The sequence below is a fragment of the Podarcis filfolensis genome (assembly GCF_964270895.1).
Source record: "Podarcis filfolensis genome assembly, chromosome: 6".
Taxonomy (NCBI): domain Eukaryota; kingdom Metazoa; phylum Chordata; class Lepidosauria; order Squamata; family Lacertidae; genus Podarcis; species Podarcis filfolensis.
In genome coordinates, this window is record NC_139609.1 from 18611638 (window position 1) to 18634776 (window position 23139).

At 42.7% G+C, this 23139-nt stretch overlaps 3 protein-coding genes across 8 annotated transcripts in view; 1 reads left to right on the top strand and 2 right to left on the bottom strand.

Annotated features, from left to right (window-relative positions):
- The window catches only part of LOC310765395 (complement factor H-like), a 100426-nt gene extending 90804 nt beyond the window's left edge, over positions 1-9622 (bottom strand). For 3 of the 6 annotated variants that reach the window (XM_083620263.1, XM_083620258.1, XM_083620259.1), the window contains exons 1-5: positions 9064-9622; positions 7727-7897; positions 6522-6704; positions 5168-5380; positions 92-262 (exon numbers count right to left, since the gene is read on the bottom strand). In XM_083620263.1, coding sequence (XP_083476389.1) covers positions 92-262; positions 5168-5380; positions 6522-6704; positions 7727-7897; positions 9064-9127 — 802 coding nt within the window. In that variant the 5' untranslated portion in view covers positions 9128-9622. Of the gene's footprint in view, positions 1-91; positions 263-5167; positions 5381-6521; positions 6705-6933; positions 7093-7188; positions 7322-7726; positions 7981-9063 lie in introns of all 6 variants that reach the window. The other 3 variants (XM_083620261.1, XM_083620262.1, XM_083620260.1) reach the window with 3 other exon arrangements.
- LOC310765406 (complement factor H-related protein 5-like) overlaps positions 1-23139 on the top strand; it is a 316979-nt gene that overhangs the window by 125075 nt on the left and 168765 nt on the right. The window lies entirely within an intron of this gene.
- On the bottom strand, positions 9889-22760 carry LOC310765423 (coagulation factor XIII B chain-like). Its single transcript, XM_083620358.1, has 6 exons — positions 22565-22760; positions 21187-21363; positions 19862-20050; positions 18458-18634; positions 15548-16198; positions 9889-11373 (listed from the first exon to the last, which is right to left on the bottom strand). The coding sequence occupies exons 1-5, from the start codon at positions 22623-22625 to the stop codon at positions 16005-16007; spliced, it is 798 nt and encodes a 265-aa protein (XP_083476484.1). The 5' UTR covers positions 22626-22760; the 3' UTR covers positions 9889-11373; positions 15548-16004.

Here is a 23139-nt window from a genome sequence, read left to right on the forward strand (position 1 = left end):
AGTTGTGCAACAGAGTGGGCTTACTTCAAAGTAAGCATGCACAGGGTTACACTGAAACAACGACAGCTCTAGGAACTGGAAACATACAAACCTATGCATGCAAGTCTTGAACTCCACCCATTCCGAGTGCATGTAGCATCCGATATCTCAGCACGCTTGTACCCAAGAGAACATGAGAAGTGAAGTCGGTCCCCCTCTTTGTAAAGTTTCTTTGGGTTTAGTATATATCCATGATCGATGTTTTCTTCTTGGCAAGTAATTTCTATCGCAAAATACAAACAAAATTTCTGTATTAGGAAACGAGGTCTTAACTTGTAACAAAAAGAAACGTAATGCAATGTTTCTAAAAAGTTCCTTCCATGAACACTTCACTGTATTTCCATTTCTAAGGCACCAGAACTCAGAAGAAGTCACGTAATCATGCATGAGAGCAGGATAAATGCAGAACTGAAGCCATAATTCTCATTGAGGAAGGAACTAGATTCAAGTCCAGTGACATAAAATATTTTCAACAGCTTCCATATGTTTCCTAGGTGTCAGTTGTGGCTGGCTGGCTGGTGTGGGTGGTTTGGCACTGCTCACCTGGGCTACCCAATGTCGTACATTGCTGCCAACTACCAAGAGTGGGGGGGGGGCAAGGCAGTGGGGAGTTGCGACACAGGTGCAGTGGCAGAGTCAATTCAGCACTCCTGTCACTGTCACTGCCACTGCCACTGTGCTGAACTCCTCACTGCCTTGACCTTCCCATTTCTCTAACTGGCAGTGATGCCAGGAGAGCAATGCTCCCCTACTGGCCACTGCAACAAGGGTTACTGCCTCCCTTTCATCCTGAGCATTTACCTTGAGCATCGTGACTCGTTTCCTCGAAAAGTGAATGCCTATGTCATAGAAGCACAACAAAGGAAGTGCGCCGTGGCAACCTTGCCTCTCCTCCCCTGCTGGAATTGTGCTTGCCCTCGTTGCCTAAGGATTCTGGATGCGTGAAAATGCCTTGCTCTATACTGGATTGCTTCTGTGCCTGGCCACAATCCAATATTTGGCCATTCATTAGCCCTGGTGAGAACAAAAATGGCCTTTCCAAAAACACTGTCTCTACAAGCCGGCATCTGGAAAGGCTAGTTGCCCAGGTTTGAACATGATACTCTGGATGGCAGAGGTACTCTATCCAATTTGCACAAAGCACTCATCTCTTACTTTTTCACTCAGCACCAATGGCTGAGAACAATGTGCTCAAGCAGCTTCTTAAACTACCTGTGACAGGAAGCTTAAAATACCCTACCTCATTTTTGTAGATGGCTTGCCTGTTGTGTCAAGTAACATCCCCCCACCTTTTAAGGAAATAAAGCATTTAAGAGTGCCCCATTATTCAATCTTCATTCAGTCTTTATGGGACCTCATCAAAATTGCTCCAGCCCGGTTCAGCTTTCCCCTCACCTTTTTCTCTACCTTTTACCCTTGCCTCAATGAACTGAGAAGGTTCAGGAGAATTCAAGTTGTTTGCTTTGGAAACCACACCATGTCAGGCTCAAAGGAACCTATGCATGTACAAAATCCTTTTAATTTACATGTCAGGGTTGTTCCATGAAATCTAGGTCTTTATTACAGTGTGCCAGATTCCTAGCAATTGGGAGAACAAAGGGTGTTGGATCTCCAGACTAAGAGTCTGCCTCTCCTTATCTGAACTTCTGAGATTGGATATAGGCTCTCTGGACTTAAAAACACTGGAAAAACTGCCAAGCCATCCAAGAGTAACAAAGCTATTTCTCAAATTTCAAAGTCATGCCATCCCTCTGCTTCTCCCCAAAATGGGTGGCTTCCTGAGTCATTTCCACATGGACACTGTACCTCTACTCCCAGCTAGACAGAGGCCAAGTCGGTTATCTCTTGAGCAACCCCTGACTGCTCCACCTTCAAGATTAAGCCAACATGGAAATCTTCCAGTTCCTCTGATTGATACTAACACAGCTGCAGTTAATACAGGAGGGCCTCAAAGAGTGACTTTAAAGAAATCTCTGCTCCTTAGGAATGTTGAGGAAAGAGCAACAATAAACACAACCCCAATTAACTCCATACTAGAGGAAATTCAAGTAATAACAAACAGTATTCAAGATTCGATGTGTGACCTCAACAAGCCTAGGAGAAACCCCCATGAACCTGCTAATGTGGGCAGCAGGAATACGAATAATGATAGGTCTGGGAAAGAGGAGATACTGGTCTTTCTACAGGAGGAATCCCCGGTAAGGGACTCACCCAACCAAGAAAGGCATTTGCAGACCAAGGGACTGGATCCAACTATACGCCGAATCAACATGTATGACACTATAGATATTTTCACCCCCACCTCTGTCCATGGAACAGTCTTTGCCCACAGTTATGGAGGAGGAGCAAGCAAGATCAGAAACTACACAGATGTCTGGGGGATTGTCTGAACTTGATCAGGAGATGCACACTGGGAAGCTGGTCACCCCGAGCGCTGAGCTGCGATTGCCCCCAGCCGAGGGCAAACCAGAAACCTTCCCGATAGATAACATAATGCCAAACCTACTGGATGTATCACAAACTGTTAAGCAACCTATTTTCTCTGTGTTCCAGAACTGCCTCGAAGCCCATCTGCAAGAAGTTAATATTTTACTTCATCAACCTTCATCTTGCCCCACAAATGCTGAATTGGCTATGCCGGCACTAGAGGACACCTCAACAGAACGATTTCTCCTGGGTCACCTCCTGGGAACAATTTCTGGGACACACATTCCCGTCGATGCTCTCAATGCTATCCCCCTTCAATGCAAATTTGTCTTTCCATCAAGAGTGCCAGAAAATTTAATCAATCCACTCCCCTGGGTATTGCGTCCTCAGTAGATAAGAATTAGAATTAACGAGCATACTCTATCCAAACCTTGGTGTATTCTGATTGTGTATTCTGATTGTCTTTCCAAACCTTGGTGTATTCTGATTGTGTGATTCACTTGATCTCGGTAGGGAGTGGTGAACTCTCTCCAGTTGCTAGAGTCACTTGGTTTGAGGAGGTTATGGACATCCTAATAACCAAATTGCCCTATTCTCACTCGCACAGGCCACCTAAGAAACTGGGGTTTGGTGAGTGGACTGATAATGAAATCAAAGGCATTAAAGTAAAGGTTAGGAGAATCTACAGAGGGTCGAAAGAGGCAGGCAGCTCCTGAATTCCTGATACATATTTCGTTAGAACCAGGCAACTTAGGGAGTCTATCCAGCTTAGTCAGATAAGACACAACCAGGCTTGCTGGGACTCGCTGCTTTCAGCCATCCTTGCCAATGATCATAAGAAATTCTGGAAGGCTATTGTATACCCCCCACAGACTCAAAAGCACCGACTGACATTGATTCCATCTATGCTCTGGGTAGAGCATTTTAAGGCGATCTTTTATGATGATTGTATTCCATCAGACAGCCAAGATCTTGCCTCTTCCTCGACCCTGGTTGAGTGGCCCCGTTACTGAAGTCAAAAATTTAATTTCTCATATGAAACTAGGCAAAGCTGCAGGCCTTGATGCCATCCCGTCTGAACTAATTAAAGCCAAGCCAGACTGGTGGGCTATGATTCTAACGGAAGTATTCACTGTGGTGGACAGAACTGGAATTATGCCTAATTCATGGCAGAAATCCATAATTATCCCAATCTTTAAAAAGGGGGACAAAAAGTTACCATCCAACTATCGACCAATAAGCCTATTGTCAAATATTGGGAAATGGTATGCAAAACATCTATTATCCAAATTAACTACGTGGCTTGACGTGAACAACATAGGCCCAGAGCAGGCAGGGTTTAGACCAGGGAAATCCACTTTACATAACTGTATAGTGTTATCCCATTTAACCGCCAAGTACATGTGGCACCATCAGAAAGCCTATTTTTGGCCTTTTTAGATCTTAAGGCTGCTTTTGACTCAGTCGACAGGGGGCTGTTATGGTCCAAACTCGAGTCACTGGGCTTAGATCCCAGGTTACTTTACCTGATTAAAAAGTTTTACTCAAATAATACCTGTCATATAAGAATAACTCCAGGGGACGAGGTGTCAGACCCTGTTGCTATAAATCAAGGTGTGAAACAGGGCTGTGTTCTTGCTTCCTCTCTTTTTAATCTCTTCTTAAATGACCTTGCCTCATTACTAAAACTGGTGGATGCTCACAGCCCAAAACTCAATGCATCAAAAATTCCCATTCTCCTAAGATATGATTCTGCTCTCACGGACTAGAATTGGCTTAAAGCGTTTATTAAATGCCTGTATCGACTATCTGTCTAGAATGAAAATGAGTATGAACTTTGATAAAAGCAAAATAATGGTCTTCGGGAATTCTCATAAGAGATATAGGTGGGTTTTTGGTGGGAAACACATCCAGCAGGTATTTGAATTCAACTATTTGGTGATCACTTTCCATCACAGGCTCCGGTGATCTTCGCACTGCGCAGGGGTGAGCGCCAGCAAGCTGTCTATGCAGGTCATATTGTGCTTCTTTGCAACAAGAGGTAACCAACACATCCCTTCTGCCCTCAAGGTTTTTAATGCTAATGTTAGAGCTCAGCTGCTCTATGGAATTTCAATCTGGATGTCAGGGTTTTCCCAGTCAGTGGAACAAGCACAGGCAGCCTTTCTATTTAAGATTTTTGCTGTCCCACGCTGTGTACCTTACACAGCCCTGTGTCTACAGGGAGGCCAACATAAGCTACAGACAGTTGCCTGGATGAGTTTTCTTTTATGCTGGCTAAACATTTGTTTTCAACAGACAAAGATACTTTACTTAGTAAAGTTCTGTCAGACTACTCCCCTGGAGAGGAATATGAGAAAATGCACCTATTATGTGGTCATTGTTTCAACGAGGGATGAGGGGTGTGGAGTTCAGACAAAGGTTTCACTGAAGACATGAGTTCTGAAGAAGTTGGAAAGAGAAACCCCTGGTCATCATGCATGCTGATTTTAATTTCAGGGATTGAGTTATGAAGCCCACATAACCATTGCAGGGCAACAGAACATCACATTTTCAGAAACAGGAAAAAAAGATTTAGAAGAACAAACTAAGGGAAAACAGCCCAATGAAAACTTGGTGTATTCTTTAACCAGTGATTATTGAGATTCTTCAAGCAATATATAATTTTTGTTATTTTAAAAATAATGCCATATTGAATTACCTTCACATTCAGGATACACAATTGCTTCTCCATTGCACCGGATTACAAAAGCAGACGGGGAATAATTTGCTGCAGGAGCATGCCCTGGTTTACAGGCAAGCTCAACAGAAGTACCACGTTGTATATATAAGTTTTGAAAATGATGCTCATCCGATTGCCCGACCACCTCAACTTTCTTGCTTTCCATTTCAGCCAGTGAGATTGCACAGGGCTCTGTGATGAGAATGAAAATAGATTCTGTTCATGAAGGCAACATTTGCCATATTGGAAAACTTAAACAAAAAGGAAGATTTTATATACATCAGTCTTGGGAACACAAGTCAATTTTTTTGACATACCATTGCATTTGAAAAAAGCAACGAATTCTCTCTCACACAAATAAACAGCATTTGCAGAATTATCATTAAAGTCATGTGAGAACCTATGGCCTGCAGGCAGAATCTGGTCTGCCAGGCTATTGCAAGTAGTCTACCAGGCCTGGCCAAGTAAAACTCCTCTTCTGCTTCTGCTAAGGTGCCTCTTTGCAGATATTGTTGGACTACAACTCCCATCATCCTTGACCGTGTTGACTAGAGATGATGGGAGTTGGAGTCAAACAACATCTGGAAGGCCACAGGTTCTCCCAATCACAGACACCGTGCTTGTTAAGTTTCCAAACTACTTCAAATAGATAACAACAACAATTTAATATTTATACCCCACCCATCCAGCTGGGTTCCCCCAGCCACTCTGGGTGGCTCCCAACAGAATATTAAAAACACGATAAAACATCAGATATTAAAAAGTTCCCTAAACAGGGCTGCCTTCAGATGTTTTCTAAAAGTCAGATAGCTGTTCATTTCCTTGAATCAGATGGGAGGGCGGTCCACAGGGTAGGTGCCACTACCAAGAAGGCCCTCTCCCTGTAGCCTTGCTTCTCACAGTGAGGGAACCACCAGAAGGCCCTCAGAGCTGGACCTCAGTGTCCAGGCTAAATTATGGGGGTGGAGGCACTCCTTTAGGTATACTGGGCTGAGGCCATTTAGGACTTTAAAGGTCAGCACCAACACTTTGAATTGTGCTTGGAAACGTTGTTCCAGCAACTAATTTTCATATGATTAGTACCTCTATTTTACAGAATGGGGACTGAAGCTGAGAGGATACTGGCATGCTAAAGTTAATGCCTGAAGGCAAGATATGAACTAGGATTGTCTCTCTCCATATCTCACATGCTTCATGGTGGTGCTTTATTAAGGAGAAACAATTATTTGAACCTTTCCCAAATATATCACATATAAAAGAAATTAATGAAGCAACCCTATGTGCATGCCAGAAGATGGAATTTCTATCAAAACAGAGGAGTGAAATTTCTTACCTAGACAAATGGGCACTTTTGTCCAGTTCCCATTGTTACAAAAAGTTCTGTTTTCTCCTTCCATGGCATAATATTTTTGGCATTTGAATTCTACTGAAGAGCCAGATGCATATTGCTTCTGTGATAAGGTGATAATGTCTCCATTCTCAATAGTGGGTGTGTGACTACAGTTTTTCCCCATTTCTAGTAAAGAATAAAGTGATAGGAACAGTGACTTAGTACAGTTACCAAAGGTCAAAAATGAAGGACTTTGAAATCCCTTTGTTCAAATCAGGCATGTTGAGCTAGAGTATTTCTCTATCTCTTGGGATACAGTGGTACCTCGGGTTATGAACTTAATTCGTTCCGGAGGTCTGTTCTTAACCTGAAACTGTTCTTAACCGGAGGTACCACTTTAGCTAATGGGGCCTACCAGTGCCTCTGTGCAATTTCTGTTCTCATCCTGAGGTAAAGTTCTTAACCCGAGGTACTACTTCCGGGTTAGCAGAGTCTGTAACCTGGGACCGTCTTCGCTTCCCAGGCAGGAGCAGGTCTTTCGCATCTAGCTGTTGTTTTGTGATACCACAAGGTGCTAAAAGAAAGAAAGGGAGGGGAGGCGGGGATCATCATTGGGACTCATTTCTCTGTGTGTCCTATTCCATTTCCCCTCTTTGTGCTGCAAGGTTACCTCATATCTGTAGCTGTCTTTACGTGTTCAAAACAGGAGGATATAAACACATGAGGAAACACAATAGGGACAAACTCATTTGCTGCACCCACTCAGTCATTCATTGTGGTTTCTGTCAACTTCCATTTAAGTCCTGAAAAAACCCATTAAGGTCAACATGGAAGTAAAAATAGTCTCTAACTTTCCACCCACTGAAATGTATGGGGATGTATTTAATAGCACCACCCTATAGATGCACTTCAGAAGTAACTCCCATTCAGTGCAATGGGCTTAATCCTTGAGATGGGGTATAGGATTACAGGCCTGTATGTCATTGGATTGTGACCCTTCTTTTCTTTTTTCCCCCCTCACAGTCTTGAGAAAAGGAACAAGAGCTCCAAGATGCAAACTGGCCCAAAGTGACACCTTGATTCCATGCTGGAGGTAGGATGTGAATTCAGATTCAACTTTGCATGCAGATGAGTTTCCAGAGGCTATGTTGGACACCCCACATTTTGATTTAGAGTTTGCAATATTGAAAGTCAAGATGCCTCCTTACCCAAGCACCTGGGTGCAGGTGTCCACTTTTGCCCACGACATGTTATCCATTCAGTGCCTTCCAAGACATATCCAGGGTTGCACTTGTATTGTGTTCTGTCACCCTCCAGGTATCTGGCCTTCTCATCACTTATCATTTCCCCAAAATCAATGTCAGGTGGTTCTTCACAAACTGCAATTATGTTTACCATCAATATCAACATTCTCCCATTTTCCTAAAAGCACAGTAAATGTCAGGGACCGTGCTGTGGAGGACTGCACTGAGGAGGAATGGTGGGAACCTCCTCCTGCCCCCCGCCCCCTGATCCTGATCCAGATCCTGAATTTTCCCAGGAGCAGGAGCACAGTATAGATTGGGAACAGTGGTTTGCAGAGGGGCATAGTTCAGAAGGCAGAAGCTGGGATATACTGGATGGTGAACACCTAGAAGAAGAAACACTGGAAGGGAGAGGATTAACAGATTCACAGTCTCCAGACAGCATTCCTCCACCGCCCTCCCCAAAGCTAGAAGGGCTCAGAAAGTCACAGAACAGAAAGCACAGAGGGGACAAGCTCAGATTACGAGACGTAGAAGTGACTTATGTTCATAGGGACTGAAGGGGGTGGGCTATTTAATTGGGAGCGCCACTATTACTAGGAGATGGGTTCTTAGTTCTCTTGCTGTGATTACTAAAGTTTCTAACCAGTAAGAAGAATCCTTTTCCTTTGTTCTGCTTATCTACAGCCACGGAGGAGGACGCCAATTCCCTGAAGCTTGACAGTAAATAAATAAAGCTGTACTTTGAAACCAAACACAAGTCAAATATTTCCCTTTTTAAAAAAAAAATAAATAAGCTGATGCTATCATTTTAATGTTATGTTAACATTTAGATTTTTTTAAAATATTTATCTGTTATAGCCTTATAGTTTTTGAACTAACTATAACTGGTAAAACACATTTTGAAGGTTGGAACTCTGAAAGACACATTAAAAATGTGTTAAATAAATGCATCTTAAATCCAATATTTTTCAAAATAACCGTCTATATTGGTAATCTTCAAGTATAAGCATTTATAAGGCTGAAATGCTCTACCATTTACAATATAATCATCATCATCATTTATTATTTGTTTCCCCAGCCACTCTGGGCGGCTTCCAACAAAGATTAAAAATACATTAAAATGTCACACATTAAAAACTTCCCTAAACAGGGCTGCCTTCAGATGCCTTCTAAATGTCAGATAGTTGTTTATTCCTTGGACATCTGATGCGAGGGCATTTACAAGTTGATATATTAATAAAATCAGAACCGCTAATTATACTGTTGAGCTTTTCATATATTAAAAAGTGTGGGCTCACCATTTTGGGAAGTACAGCATGTCCACAGAAGAAATGGAAGAACGGAGAACAGCCAGCTTTCCATAGCGTTACTTGTTGTTCTGGACCACAGGATACTCACTTTCTACAACTAATTTTTCTAATGACTGTCCTTGCAAAAAAAAATCACTGGTGGTTCATGGCTCTGTGCCGTGAGAGGAGGAAGGATTACTGGAATGGGGAACATGAACTTTGAAACCAACAAGGAGTGCTTGCCAAAGATTTGCACTGGCACAGCACTTGGTGTGGTGATGGCAGCTAGGCAGAACAGCAACAAACCTTTCTTACCAAGTTGCAAACTTCTGAGAAAGCCCTTTTAGCTGTCCTCTAACAGCAATGTGCACTACTAGGAAGGGCCAGCTCAGCTCCACCAGTGGCAGAGAAGCAGCACCAGCACTGAAGCCAATTTGGGGTGAGATTGCATCCATTTCGGGTGAGACCTTGCCTGAAATCGGCACGCTTTCACTTGAAATTGGCAGCAATGGAGGCATAAGGGCCAACTTATCCATTGGGGGGGGGGGTGGCACGCAAAACTACATGGCGCCCTTCTCCCTCCTGCCCGCCCCGTGGCAGTAGCGGGACTGCTGAGGAAGCCCGCGTGGCAAGCGAGCCTTGAGCTGCCCAGCTCAGGGGGCGAGGAGGACGAGGAGGGGGAGAGGCGCCAAGAACATCACTTGCACCACGGCGCCAAATATGCTTAAGTTGGCCTGGCAGGCACCACTTCTCTGCCAGTGCCAGATGTTGCAGGGCACACAGTGGAGGCAGTGGTGGCAATGGGTCATTCTAAAGGAACTATAATATGGATAATTAAAGGTTGCATTGAGCTTTATTCCATGAAAGAAGAAAGGGTTAATCTATCCCACTCACTTGAGTGGACTCAAAGCACAAACGGTCACATAGAAAAAACAAGTTCCTGCCAAGTAAATTCCCAGGAACAATGCGGATGTAATAACTTGCCATCTGTTTGCTTAAAAAAAAAAAAAACTGGTTGTGAAATATTACGAAATGCCACATTCTGGATTCTTATCAAAATAGGAAATATTACATTGTTTCAAGATCCCAGTTTCATGGATTTTGCACATAGCTGTCAAGCGTCCCTTATTTGGTGGGACAGTCCCTTATCCCAGCGCCATGTCCCGCTGCTGTCCCTTATTGATGATGTCCCTTAAATAAGCTACTGAAAGTAATGGGGCCCTTTCTATGTCCAGCTGTCCTTTGTCAACAACAAATTGTTGCTTTTTTTGTGTTGAATATATGCTATATGGTAATTTATGGACCTAATAGGTATCTAAAGCCATTTTCATGCAACGAAATATGTATTTTATCAAAGTAATTGTTGATCCCTTATTTTGGCTGCTGATCCCTTATTTTCGAGGCTGCTGGTCCTTTATTTTCAAATCTGTAAGTTGACAGCTATGATTTTGCACTGTTGCTTTACCTATTCACTTCCCTATTTCAAGGGGGGCTAGTTCACAACAGCCCTCCTCCAATCATTTCAAATACTATAAGTGAAGACAGCAACCGTGTTAAGAGAGATGTTGAAGACTTCCTTGTTTCAATAGGCTTTGGGGAGCTGGTTGCTTTTAATGAAGGGGCTGGTGCTGTGTTGTTTTATATAGTTTCTATATAAACTATATGTACGTCATTTTGAAACCAGCTCCCCACAGAGCACATCTTTAGGGAACTGGCTTAAAGCACCAGGCCCGCTGGCAGACTCACTCTGCATTACAAAGATGGCATGATGGGTAGCAATATCAACCCCACTGTGTGGGAATCCCTTGTAGTCAACCACAGTGCTGAAGAGACAGACAGTCAGATTGGGCATCCATAGCAGGGACCAGAGGAGGAATAACTGCTGGGAGGAACACAGAAATAAGAAATGCAATACTATATCTGCCACAGCACAACCGGATGCCTTTATCAGCCCCAGAAGCAACAAAACATGTCTCTCCCCTATCGGTCTCTACAGCCATAGCAGGTGATGTAGCTCTCCAACTGTTTAACTTCACTCCCAAAAGTGCACTCCTCCATTGTCTCCCAAGACAGACAAATGCTAGCAGATATATGGTTTTAATTCTATCATGTTTAAGTTTTTTAATAGTTCCTGCCCCCCCACCACCACCAAGTTAAAAGTTGTGATCAAGCTATAAGCTGTCTTAAGTCCCTTCAGGGAAAATGGTGGGGCATAAATATAATACGATGATGATGATGATGATAAGCTTGGACTACTGAAATGAGCTCTACATGGGGCTACCATTGAAGGTGACCGGAAACTACAACTAATCCAGAATGCTGCAGCCAGACTGGTGACTGGGAATGGCCGCCAAGCACAATTCAAAGTGTTGGTGCTGACTTTTAAAGCCCTAATGGCCTCAGCCCAGTATACCTGAAGGAGCATCTCCACCCCCATTGTTCAGCCCAGACACTGAGGTCCAGCTCCGAGGGCCTTCTGGCTGTTCCCTCACTGTGAGATGTGAGGTTACCAGACAGAGCCTTCTCGGTAGTGGCACCCACCCTGTGGAACGCCCTCCTAACAGATATCAAAGAAATAAACAACTATCTGACTTTTAGAAGACATCTGAAGGCAGCCCTGTTTAGGGAAGTTTTTAATGTTTGATGGTTTATCAAGTTTTTAATATTCTGTTAGGAACTGCCCAGAGTGGCTGGGGGAACCCAGCCAGATGGGAGGGGTATATATTATCATTATCATTATCAGGAGGGGTGTACGGTATGTCCCATCCCCAAAGCCCATGTGTGCAACTGCCCACCTCTTTCTGCACATTGAGCTGGAAAGTACAAATTATCGGCACCATCCTAATTTCTAAGGGGAATGTATTTCAAAGTTTGGGTGCCGCCACCCAGGATGGTGCTCTGAGTACTCCTTAAATTACCTTCAAGGGCATGTGGCATCCCTGCCCTGACAAATCCATGCTTACCATGGGAAATCATCTATGTTCTGCTGGTCCCGATTGTGGAGACGTAGCTGTTAAAGGCATAAGAACCACATTATTCACAGTTTCCCCCATTTTCCTCTATCTGCCATGGGTCCCACAGGAGTGTCATGGAGGATCCTGAGGAGAAATGTTTGGAGAGTTGGAGCTGGAGGGTCCTGGGGAGGGTCCAAGCATTTTGGTGGGATCACTGCCATAACTCCAAGAAGTGTCCAATCCCACTGAGCGATTCAGGAGCCTGGGGGATAAAGAGCAGGATACCAGGGAGGGGCTGAGCAGGTTGCTAAAGGAGACTCTACAGCAGCGGGCCCAACTCACCGAATGCCCCCTGCCACAGGGCTGCCTATGGCTCCACCTCCTCCTGTCAGTGAGGAACCTGCCCCTTCTGCGGAGCCAACTGAGAGGAAGTCTGGTGCCAAGCAAGCCTGTGGGTCACAGTTAGGTGCATTTTCCGTATTCCCCAACTGCCCCCGATGATTTTTTTACTTTCACCACAGTACAGCACTCCCTGCTGCCTGGTGCTTTTTGCTATTTTAACCCTGACACCTCCTTACAATAATATTATGTCATCATATAAGTGCCATTCTCATTTCATTCAAATTCCTGATGTGGACTTTCTTTGGAAATACTCTATCAGAAAGGAAAAAGGGTGTACCTTCACAGTGCAAGGACTCGAGTGGTAGAATAAATATTATGCTTTGGATGGTGCTGCTTTTAGTCAGCAAATTACGGTACACGTCCTCTTTCTGAGATTAGCAGAAAAAGTATTGTGAGATCTCCTTTCTCTTCCACCTCCTGCTTCCTTTTTTCACTTCCTTCTCAGCTCCAACTCCTCCTAGACAAGGGGCTTTTTTCTTTTTCTTTTGGAGTTTCCCCCTCCCAGCTCTCTTCCTCCATATTTGTTGTTGTTTAGTCGTTTAGTCGTGTCCGACTCTTCGTGACCCCATGGACCAGAGCACACCAGGCACTCCTGTCTTCCACTGCCTCCCGCACTTTGGTCAAACTCATGATGGTAGCTTCGAGAACACTGTCCAACCATCTCGTCCTCTGTCGTCCCCTTCTCCTTGTGCCCTCCATCTTTCCCAACATCAGGGTCTTTTCCAGGGAGTCTTCTTTTCTCATGAGGTGGCCAAAGTATTGGAGCCTCAGCTTCAGGATCTGTCCTTCCAGTGAGCACTCAGGGCTGATTTCCTTCAGAATGGATAGGTTTGATCTTCTTGCAGTCCATGGGACTCTCAAGAGTCTCCTCCAGCACCATAATTCAAAAGCATCAATTCTTCGGCGATCAGCCTTCTTTATGGTCCAGCTCTCACTTCCATACATCACTACTGGGAAAACCATAGCTTTTACTATACGGACCTTTGTTGGTAAGGTGATGTCTCTGCTTTTAATGATCCTGTCTAGGTTTGCCATCGCCTTTCTCCCAAGGAGCAGGCATCTTTTCATTTCGTGACTGCTGTCACCATCTGCAGTGATCATGGAGCCCAAGAAAGTAAAATCTCTCACTGCCTCCATTTCTTCCCCTTCTATTTGCCAGGAGGTGATGGGACCAGTGGCCATGATCTTCATTTTTTTGATGTTGAGCTTCAGACCATATTTTGTGCTCTCCTCTTTCACCCTCATTAAAGGTCCACATACTGCTTAAGCCTGCCTTGTAGAATTTTAAGCATAATCTTGCTAGCGTGTGAAATGAGTGCAATTGTGCGGTAGTTGGAGCATTCTTTGGCACTTCCCTTCTTTGGGATTGGGATGTAGACTCATCTTCTCCAATCCTCTGGCCACTGCTGAGTTTTCCAAATTTGCTGGCATATTGAGTGTAGCACCTTAACAGCATCATCTTTTTAAAATTTTAAATAGTTCAGCTGAAATATCATCACTTCCACTGGCCTTGTTATTAGCAATGCTTTCTAAGGCCCATTTGACTTCACTCTCCAGGATGTCTGGCTCAAGGTCAGCAACCACACTACCTGGGGTATACGAGACATCCATTTCTTTCTAGTATATACCTCCATATACCTGTTTCATTTCCTCATCCCTCTAATATTTGTTGTTCCTTTACCCCATCGGCCAGAGAAACAAGCAGCTACAGCCAGACTGGGATAAGCAAGAAAACAAAACAAAGCAAAGGACTCATTGCTTTGCTACCAAGCTTATTTTACTTTTGAGAGGCAAAGTCTTCAAATTGTATGGGAATCAGATTTAGGCCACCCAACTGAAGATCACAAATGGGATGGTATCTGGACCACTCTCCCACGCAAAACCATCTTGGCTTGCTTACAGGAGACCTTGCTCAACACCCAATGGCAATGGACACCAGTCAGGCTGGCAAAAATTAATCCTTTCCTTTTTATGTTGGAAGGGCTGCGGAAAGCTTGGTTCATTTATTCATGTTTGATGAGAAGACCCTCATGTTAAAAACTTTTGGAATAGAGTAATTCTTCATTATATCCCCAGCTACTAGCCAACCCCTTTCTCTAAATCCTGCCTTAGCCCTACTAACTTTGGACATAGACTTAGGCTCCACCCTGCACCACAGCAAACTAGTAGGCTTCTTACTGACCACAGCACGATTAGCGATAGCTTGGCAATGGAAGAACAAGGCAGAAATACCCTTGAACATATGGGAAAATAATATATGGGATACAGCACTGTCTGAGCATCTCAACAGACGCAGGAGGGCAATTAAAGGCATTACAAATAGAGACAACTTCCAAGGAACGTGGACCCCTTTCTTTAACTATGTTAATGACCAAAATCAAGACCTTCTTATACCGACTGCTCAATATTCTCAGTGGAGAGGTTATGTTAAGTCATATGTTTGAATGTGCAAGTGTATGTCTAAGAGACAATGGATGAAACCAACACCATCAGTTGCACTGCTGGATAAGTGTTTAGTGGTTATTGTATTCGTATTTATTTAAAAACCAATAAAAATTGTGTGTTGTTGTTTTTTAAAAAGGAAAGTGCAAAAATCAACAGTAACAGGCAAGCACAATAGCTTAAGGGGGGGGAGAATAATTAGTCAGCATGCTTTGCTTTCTCCCCCACCCCCTTCAAATTAACCTCTTCTATAAGCTCTCGGTTTATTGTGTAAAGGGGCTTTGTGGTGTCATGTGTTTACTTGCTTGACACTTAATACTTATAAAATTTCCAACAAAGTTCAAAGTCTCCCACTCCCAGCTGAGGATCAAAGTGCTTCCTTCCAAGCAGAGCTGGACGACTTCTCTTTTTCTCTTTCCATGGTTCATTTTACATATCATAAATCCCTGCATATTTTACAAAAAAAACCCTATACCATTCAGTATTCCATTGACCAGAACTTATTTACACTGTTGAATTTATCCTGATGCTGCCAGCGTATTTAGCTGTACACAGTTATTTCCCATTTATTCAAAAAACGTTTTCCAATCTTCTCTAAACGTATGTTCTTCTTGTTCTCTTATTCTATATGTTAAGTCTGCAAGCTGTGCATATTCTATCAGTTTAAGTTGCCACTCTTCTTTGGTTGTGACCACGCTCGTTTTCCATTTTGGGGCTAACGAAACATGGGCCACAGTACTGGCGTACATAAATGACCTTTTCTGACACCTGGGAATTTCAGTCTGAATTATCCCCAAGGAAAAGGAGCAGTTTCCGACATGAAGCGCCAATTCAGTGGGACTGATCCAGCTCCCATGGGGAGTCAGGGGCATCGTAGAGCAGTTAAGAGACCTGGAAGGAACACCATGCATTGCACAGTCAAGAGGCAATATCGGTCTGACTCTGGCACCTGTGAGGTCATGTGCCCTTGGCCAGTGCCCCCACCCAGCTATCTGAGCTAGTCTGTGAATTGGGGAATCGCTTCTAAGAAGGGTAGAACCTTGATGAGGATTTGGAAGAAGTCGTCTTCATACATCAGAGTGAGACAGCAAGCAAACCCCTAAAGTATTTTAGATAATTCAGGAGGGATCACCGAGAGTCAAGAGCTCATCATTATCCTGAGATACATGATGGAAGATCCATGTGCCCATCGAGACACTTCCTGACTGAAGGAGCTGAGATGATATACCCTTTCCTGCACAGAAATTCCAATGTACGATTGTGTTGAACCAGATGTGAATGTCTCCGACCTCCAGACAGAAGCAGTTGTTTGGAATCCAGCTGTTTTTTTGTGATCCTGCAGGGTGCTGCAAGGGGTAAAAAAAAAAAAAGCAGTTAGTCTTCTGGTCTTCCTGGAAGACCAAAATTTCAGTAAGGAGTGGGGAAATTTTACAATGTACCTTAAAAACCACTGTAAGCAGCTGAAAACATTAGCAGGATTACAATAACACTTGTATTGTAGCAAGAACTATGGATACAATGGAGTTAATAAAAATTGGTTTGTTTAAAAAAAGATGCAATAGGAAAGGTTTAATAATAGAACCCATTGAGGGGAAGGTCGGAAGTCCATAGATTCGGGAGAATCTTAGATGATGGACTTTTCGGAGCTAGCCGACCTGACTGGAAGAATCCACAACCAGAAAGAAGAGGAGTATCAAGAAGATTGGAAGAAATTTAAAGACTATTTAGCCATATATTGTAATATACGATAATTTGAAGTCACTTGAAAATATCAAATAGGCTTAGGAATAAAATAAGAATGATTTGTTAAGCATTATGGATTTTGAACATTAAGAAAAGACTAGAAGATAGTAAATTAAGGGGGTTAATTTTATGTTTAGAAAGAGGAGGTGAACTGTTACAAGGGGATACAATGAAATTCAGTTAGGGGGGATTTGAGGAAGTGAGTTAACAATGGAAATTAAAGTGAACTTTAGAAGGAATATGTGTTTATATTTTTGTTTCTTTTTCTTTTTCTTTTTTAGTATTGTAATGTGTTTTCTTTTGTATGCTTTATATGTTATATTTGTTAAAATCAATAAAAAAAATTGGGGGGGAAAGATTCGGGAGAATCTTGTAATTTTGGATGTGTGCTTGTATGATTGTAAACTTAAATATGCAGAACCAAAGAAAAAATATCACGAAGAAAAAGAATCTGTTAGTTTTATTTCATTAGCAGAGCCTCGTAGTAGTTTGTTTAGTGAGAGTGGTAAGTACCACACTGGTCCAAATGCAAGACCCTACTAATAGCCTGCACCTGTTAAATCACAGCTTCAGGTTTTATACAAGTCAGGTTTGGGGAGAGGGGAGTGTGGCCTCTATTCAGACCAATATGGTAGGATCTGTGATTCCTCCTTCATTTATTTACTCCCCTTCACAAGAAGGATGGCCAGAGAAAAACAGGCTGCAATTTACCTAGACAAACTGGACTCCATACTTTTTAGCTGTTGCTATAGATGTTGATCCCCTTCATGGATCACTGCCTTGTCATGGTGAAGGGGCTTGAATAACTCAGAGAAGCTATGAGCTATGCTGTGCAGGGCCACCCAAGACAGAAAGGTCATAGCCGAGAGTTTAGACTAAATCTGATCCACCTGGAGAAGGAACTGGCAAACCACTCCAGTATTTTGCCAAGAAAACTCCATGGACATAAAAAAGGAGAAGCTTTGAGAAGAAAGTGAGAGTTTCCAAGGCATGCTCTGGGTCATGGGGTCACGGAGAGTTGAACATGACTAAGACGACTAAACAACAATAGATGTTGATAGTATTTGGGGTAATGACACAGCTTATTCCGAATCCTTGGTTAGGGTGACAGAAGAGCAGAGAAAATCCGTATGCTACTTAACCATCCCATGTGCTCTTCCACTAACCGGGAATCCCCCTCTCTTTGTGTATTTAGTTATTTAGTAATTTTTTTACACTACCCACTTAACAATGTTCTCTGGGTGGTTAAAAATGAAAGATTACAAAAATAAAAATGAACAAACTGAAAAAATCAATACAGAATAAAGCTAAAGTGCAAAACTAAATAAGTACATAAAATATATTTTGAGAGTGTCCAAAGTCTTAATTCTCACAAAATTAGATTTTATTATCTTCCTCCTGTTGGAATTCTAAGTAATTCTGGGCAGACAGTGTCTCTGGGTTGCATAGCCAAACCTGCATGTCTCTCTCATTGCACATCGCACACTATCAGTTGTACATACAGCTGTACATACAGGGGTATGATATTTTAAGATATTTTATCCACCATCGTGGCACTGTACTTATTTGGGGGAGGCTAGCAAGAACCAGTGAGTATCAGTTTGGGATCAAAAGAAATGTTCTCTTTTTTCACAGGGCAAAAATGGCTTTGCAGCTTGAATTGTAAAAATAAATTTTTGATAAAGTGTTTGCACAGAGCCTTGTAGCGTACCTGTCCAAGGCAAGGTCCCTAGAAGATTGCACTGTGAGGTTTCCTGCTCAGAGTCTCCTCGGATTTGTGAAACAGCCCTCAGAATTTATCCTAGATTTCATTCTTTCTGACTTAAAGCTTCATGTTAGCATACGGAAAACATGCCCCTTACCCAGACACTTCAGTGGTTCTGTCCAGTTTTGTCCATTGCATATCATCCATCCAGATCCTTCCATCACATAACCGGGGTTGCACTTGTAAAATGCCCTTATGCTCTCGAATTCCTGAAACTGGGTTCTCACACTTCTTACAGCCTCTGCAAAGTCCACTTCAGGTGGTTCTCCACAAACTGGAATGATATTTCGTGCCAAGATTCCATTATTATTATTATTATTATTATTATTATTATTATTATTATTAAACAAATTTCATTTCATTTCCAGGATTCCGTCTTTATTACAATTCAATAAGCATGACAGCTTATGGTTTTGTTTTTTACAGAGGCCTCAACAATAGGTTTTATTCACGTTCCTGGTTACTTTGTTTTGCTCCCCTTGTGTATTGCTATTATTTACCTGCCCATCATCCTAATCCATCCCACAGCAGAAGACCTTGCAGACGTACGAGGTGTACTGTGGGCTCGGGAACCACTTTTAAGAAAGGACAGAAAATTAAAAGAGGTGTGGGAAAAGGACACAACAGGACAGATAGATAGTCACAGGTGGGGGAAATTATGGGAGAAACGTACATTGAAAATGCTGTTTGTAAGAATAAAAGAAAATTATTATAAATTATTTTGGAGATGATATTTAACACCAGTCGGATTAAATCAAATAAACAAGGAATATTCAGTGTTATGTTGGAGGGGATGCCAGGAAACAGGGAATTATGTTCACATGTGGTGGGGGTGTAAATATGTACAATATATTTATTTTTATTTTTTTGCAAAGGGTGTTTAAGGAGATAACAGAAATCACTGGGTTAAAGCTGACTGAAAGTCCAGAGGTAGCATTATTATCAATTAACGATGAGGTGGAAGGATCACAGGCTGTGATGGACTTGCTCACAAATTTATTGACAGCTGCACAAATTATCATAGCTAGAAAGCGGAAGGGGCGAGCAGAGTATAAAATGGAAGAATTGCATTAAAAGGTATGGAATATAGCGATTAATGATAAATTAACATGTGCCATTAAGGTAAGACGGGGAATATGCAGGATAAATGATTTGGGGGAGATATGGAGGGTGTTTGTAGAATTTGTACTGTTAAAACAAAAAAAGGGTCAAACCACCGCAAGAGGTGTTGAAATTCTGGGAGGTTGGATAGTTACAATGGAATGGTCTCGGTGGTGGGGTGCACATGTTTATTCTTATTTATTTATGATTATTTGAAGAAGAAGAAGAAGAAGAAGAAGAAGAAGAAGAAGAAGAAGAAGAAGAAGAAGAAGAAGAAGAAGAAGAAGGGACAGAATCTGTAGGAGCAATTGGACAAACTGGCTTTCAAATATAAAATTGGGATAACCTTGAGTATTTCAATAATGCAAGAGGAATTATCAAGTGTTGAAAGCTCATTAACCTGAGATGCATGATGGGAGATCCATGTGTCCATCGTTACACTTCATGACTGAAGGAGGCCGGAGGATATATCGTTCCCTGCACAGGAATTCCAATGTCCCATTGTGTTGAATCACATGGGAACGCCTTCGGCCACCAAACAGAAGCAGGTGTTTGGCATCCAGCTGCTCTTTTGTGATACTACAGGGTGCTAAAAGAAGAAGGAAAAAAGGGCAGGTGTTTTTACTGTAGTTAAAGGTAAGGTAAAGGGACCCCTGACCATTAGGTCCAGTTGTGACCGACTCTGGGGTTGCGGCGCTCATCTCACTTTATTGGCCGAGGGAGCCGGCGTACAGCTTCCGGGTCATGTGGCCAGCATGACTAAGCCGCTTCTGGCAAACCAAAGCAGCGCACGGAAACGCCGTTTACCTTCCTGCCAGAGCCGTACCTATTTATCTACTTGCACTTTGATGTGCTTTCGAACTGCTGGGTTGGCAGGAGCAGGGACTGAGCAACAGGAGCTCACCCCGTCACGGGATTCGAACTGCCAACCTTCTGATCGGCAAGTCCTAGGCTCTGTGGTTTAACCCACAGCGCCACCTGCATCCCTTTTTACTGTAGTTAGGGTAGCCTAAACTCAACCTTGGAATTTACAGATGGTCCAGCTTTCATTATGTCAATGGGAGAAAACGAATAGGACGTTAAAGGCTTCATTGTGTCTGCATATCCAAATTCACTTAACTTATTCTTTGATTTATCTTCTGTATATTTATACTCTTATATAGCTGCAGGTTATTACAATAATCCTGCCAGTGTTTTTATCTGTTTACAATTGATCTGTAAATATTCAATAGACCATTTCCATTCTTTTATAAAAAGTTTGTTATCTTGATTTCTTATTCTTCTGGTAAGTTTCGCCATCTCTGCATATTCCATAAGTTTTTGTATCCATTGTTCCTTTGCTGGCACTTCTTCTTCTTTCCATTTTTGGGCAAGTAATATTCCTGCCGCTGTAGTCATGTACATGAATAAATTTCTATGCAATTTAGGTAGTTCTATCCCTATAATTCCCAGAATTCTTTTTTGGGGGCCCAATTCTCATTACTTTCTCCCAGCTGACACCAGCCATGTCTTCGCTGTTGTACTGCTGGCACCAAGCAAAGTCCTTTTTAATTTCAGCAAGCATTTTAGATAAGTTTTTAAATTTTATTTTATTATTGTTTATTATTTTCATTATTTCTGTTAGAACTTGCTGTAAAATTTGGACTTCATTTCAACTTTACCAGTTTATGCCTTTGTTATCTTAGCCTTTATAATAAAAAAAGCTAACAGAATATAATCTCTTACCCAAACATTTTGGTGGTGTTGTCCACTTTTGTCCATCGCATGTTGTCCACTTGGGCCCCTCCAATATGTATCCTGGGCTACACGTGTACTGTACTCTTGCATTCTCAAATTCCCGAAATTTAGTTCTCTCACCTCTTACCGTCTCCCCAAAATCAACTCCAGGTGGTTTTTCACACACTGGAATGATATTTAGCATTAACAATCTGAAGAAGAGATTTGACAATAAATTATATATCACATTTAATTCTGTTTCCAGGATTATTGCCATTTGATAAGCATGGCAGTTTTTACAGAGGTTTTGTCAACAGATTTTATTGGCATTCCTGGTTATCTAGTATCCTTTGTATTGCTCTCCTTGTAAAGCTGTTCTTTTTCCTTGCCAGTTGTGTAAAAGAGGCTGTGAGTCTCCTTCACTGAAGACTGATGATGCTGGTGGTGTATTTATACCCCACTCATCGGGATGGGTTTCCCTAGTCACTCTGGGCAGCTTCCAACAAAATATTAAAAATACAATAAAACATCAAACATTAAAAACTTCCATAAACAGGGCTGCCTTCAGATGTCTTCTAAAACTCAGATAGTTGTTTAAATAAATGCAGGAGGGCATAATGCTCTGGTGTCTTCTTGTTTCAGCCCTAAGCTGAGCAACATAGCATAGAAGGCTGAAGATGGAGGTTATGGATTTTTTGAGGATGATGTTCCTATACTGACACCACCATTTAATTCAGGTCGATACAAAGGGAAAACCCATATTTATCATGGCCATATTTATCATCCATATTTAGTCATGGCCAGCATGACTAAACCGCTTCCGGCACTACAGAACACTGTGGCGGAAACCAAAACACATGGAAATGCCGTTTACCTTCCCACCGCAGCGGTACCTGTTTATCTACTTTGTTGGCAGAAGCTGGGACAGAGCAACGGGAGCTCACCCAGGATTTTAACTGCCAACCTTCTGATCGGCAAGCCCAAGAGGCTCAGTAGCTTAGACCAGAGCACCACCTGCTCCCCTTCATATTTACCACTTTTGGTCAGCTCTGCCATAAGGTATTAAGACAACTGTCTCATGCAGCAGGTGCCAGAGGCGACGGCAGCCCCTGCTTGTTCCTCCATCCCCATTCCCCTCCAGTGACAACATGGCCTTGCTTGGGCACCCTCCCTCTATCTGATCAGGTGACCAGTCAGCTTTTGTACATGGAATGGAAAGGGATCACCATACTGCCCATTGCTTCAGGCAACTAAATGTCTTGGACCAGCCCTGGTGATCACCAGCCCACCCTCTTGCATTCTTCACCAGTTAATCCTTTTGATACCAAGCAGAATGGTCACCACCTTTCCCCCTGGTTAAAATTGCATTTTTATCTGAACAACTTACCATTTGGGGAAGTACAGCCTGTCCACAGAAGCAACAGAACTATGCACCTCAGCCGGTTCATCTCAGGATGTCAGGCAATTTTCATTTGATCTGCCGCGTGTGGTCTAGCTCAGAAATGCTCAGAGGAGGCTAAACAAGAGTCCAAGGCCTGAGATCAACTCCCCCTGTTGTAGTTAATGGTTTGCCACAACACTGAGATATGCCTTCTTTGGTGACTGGGGAAAATAATGGGAGGTGGAGGAAATCGCTAAAATAAGCATTTGCTGTTGAAAGGTTCTGTGGGTTTCGTGTTGCAATCTGGGCAGCAAAAGAAGCAAAGCTAAACTGGGAACATGAGAAGCTGTCTTGTTGTACCAGATCAGATTTTTTGCTCAGTATTGTCTGACTGGCTTCAGCTCTCAGGCAGGGAGATCATTCGTTACCTGATCTGTTTAATTGAAACTGCCAGGGATTGAATTTGGGGCCTTAGGGGGGGCAGAGCATGAACTACAGTCCCTCCTTCAATCTAAAGATACACACGCACACACACACACACACACACACACACCCCTTTCCCCTCTGGCAAGGAAAAATCT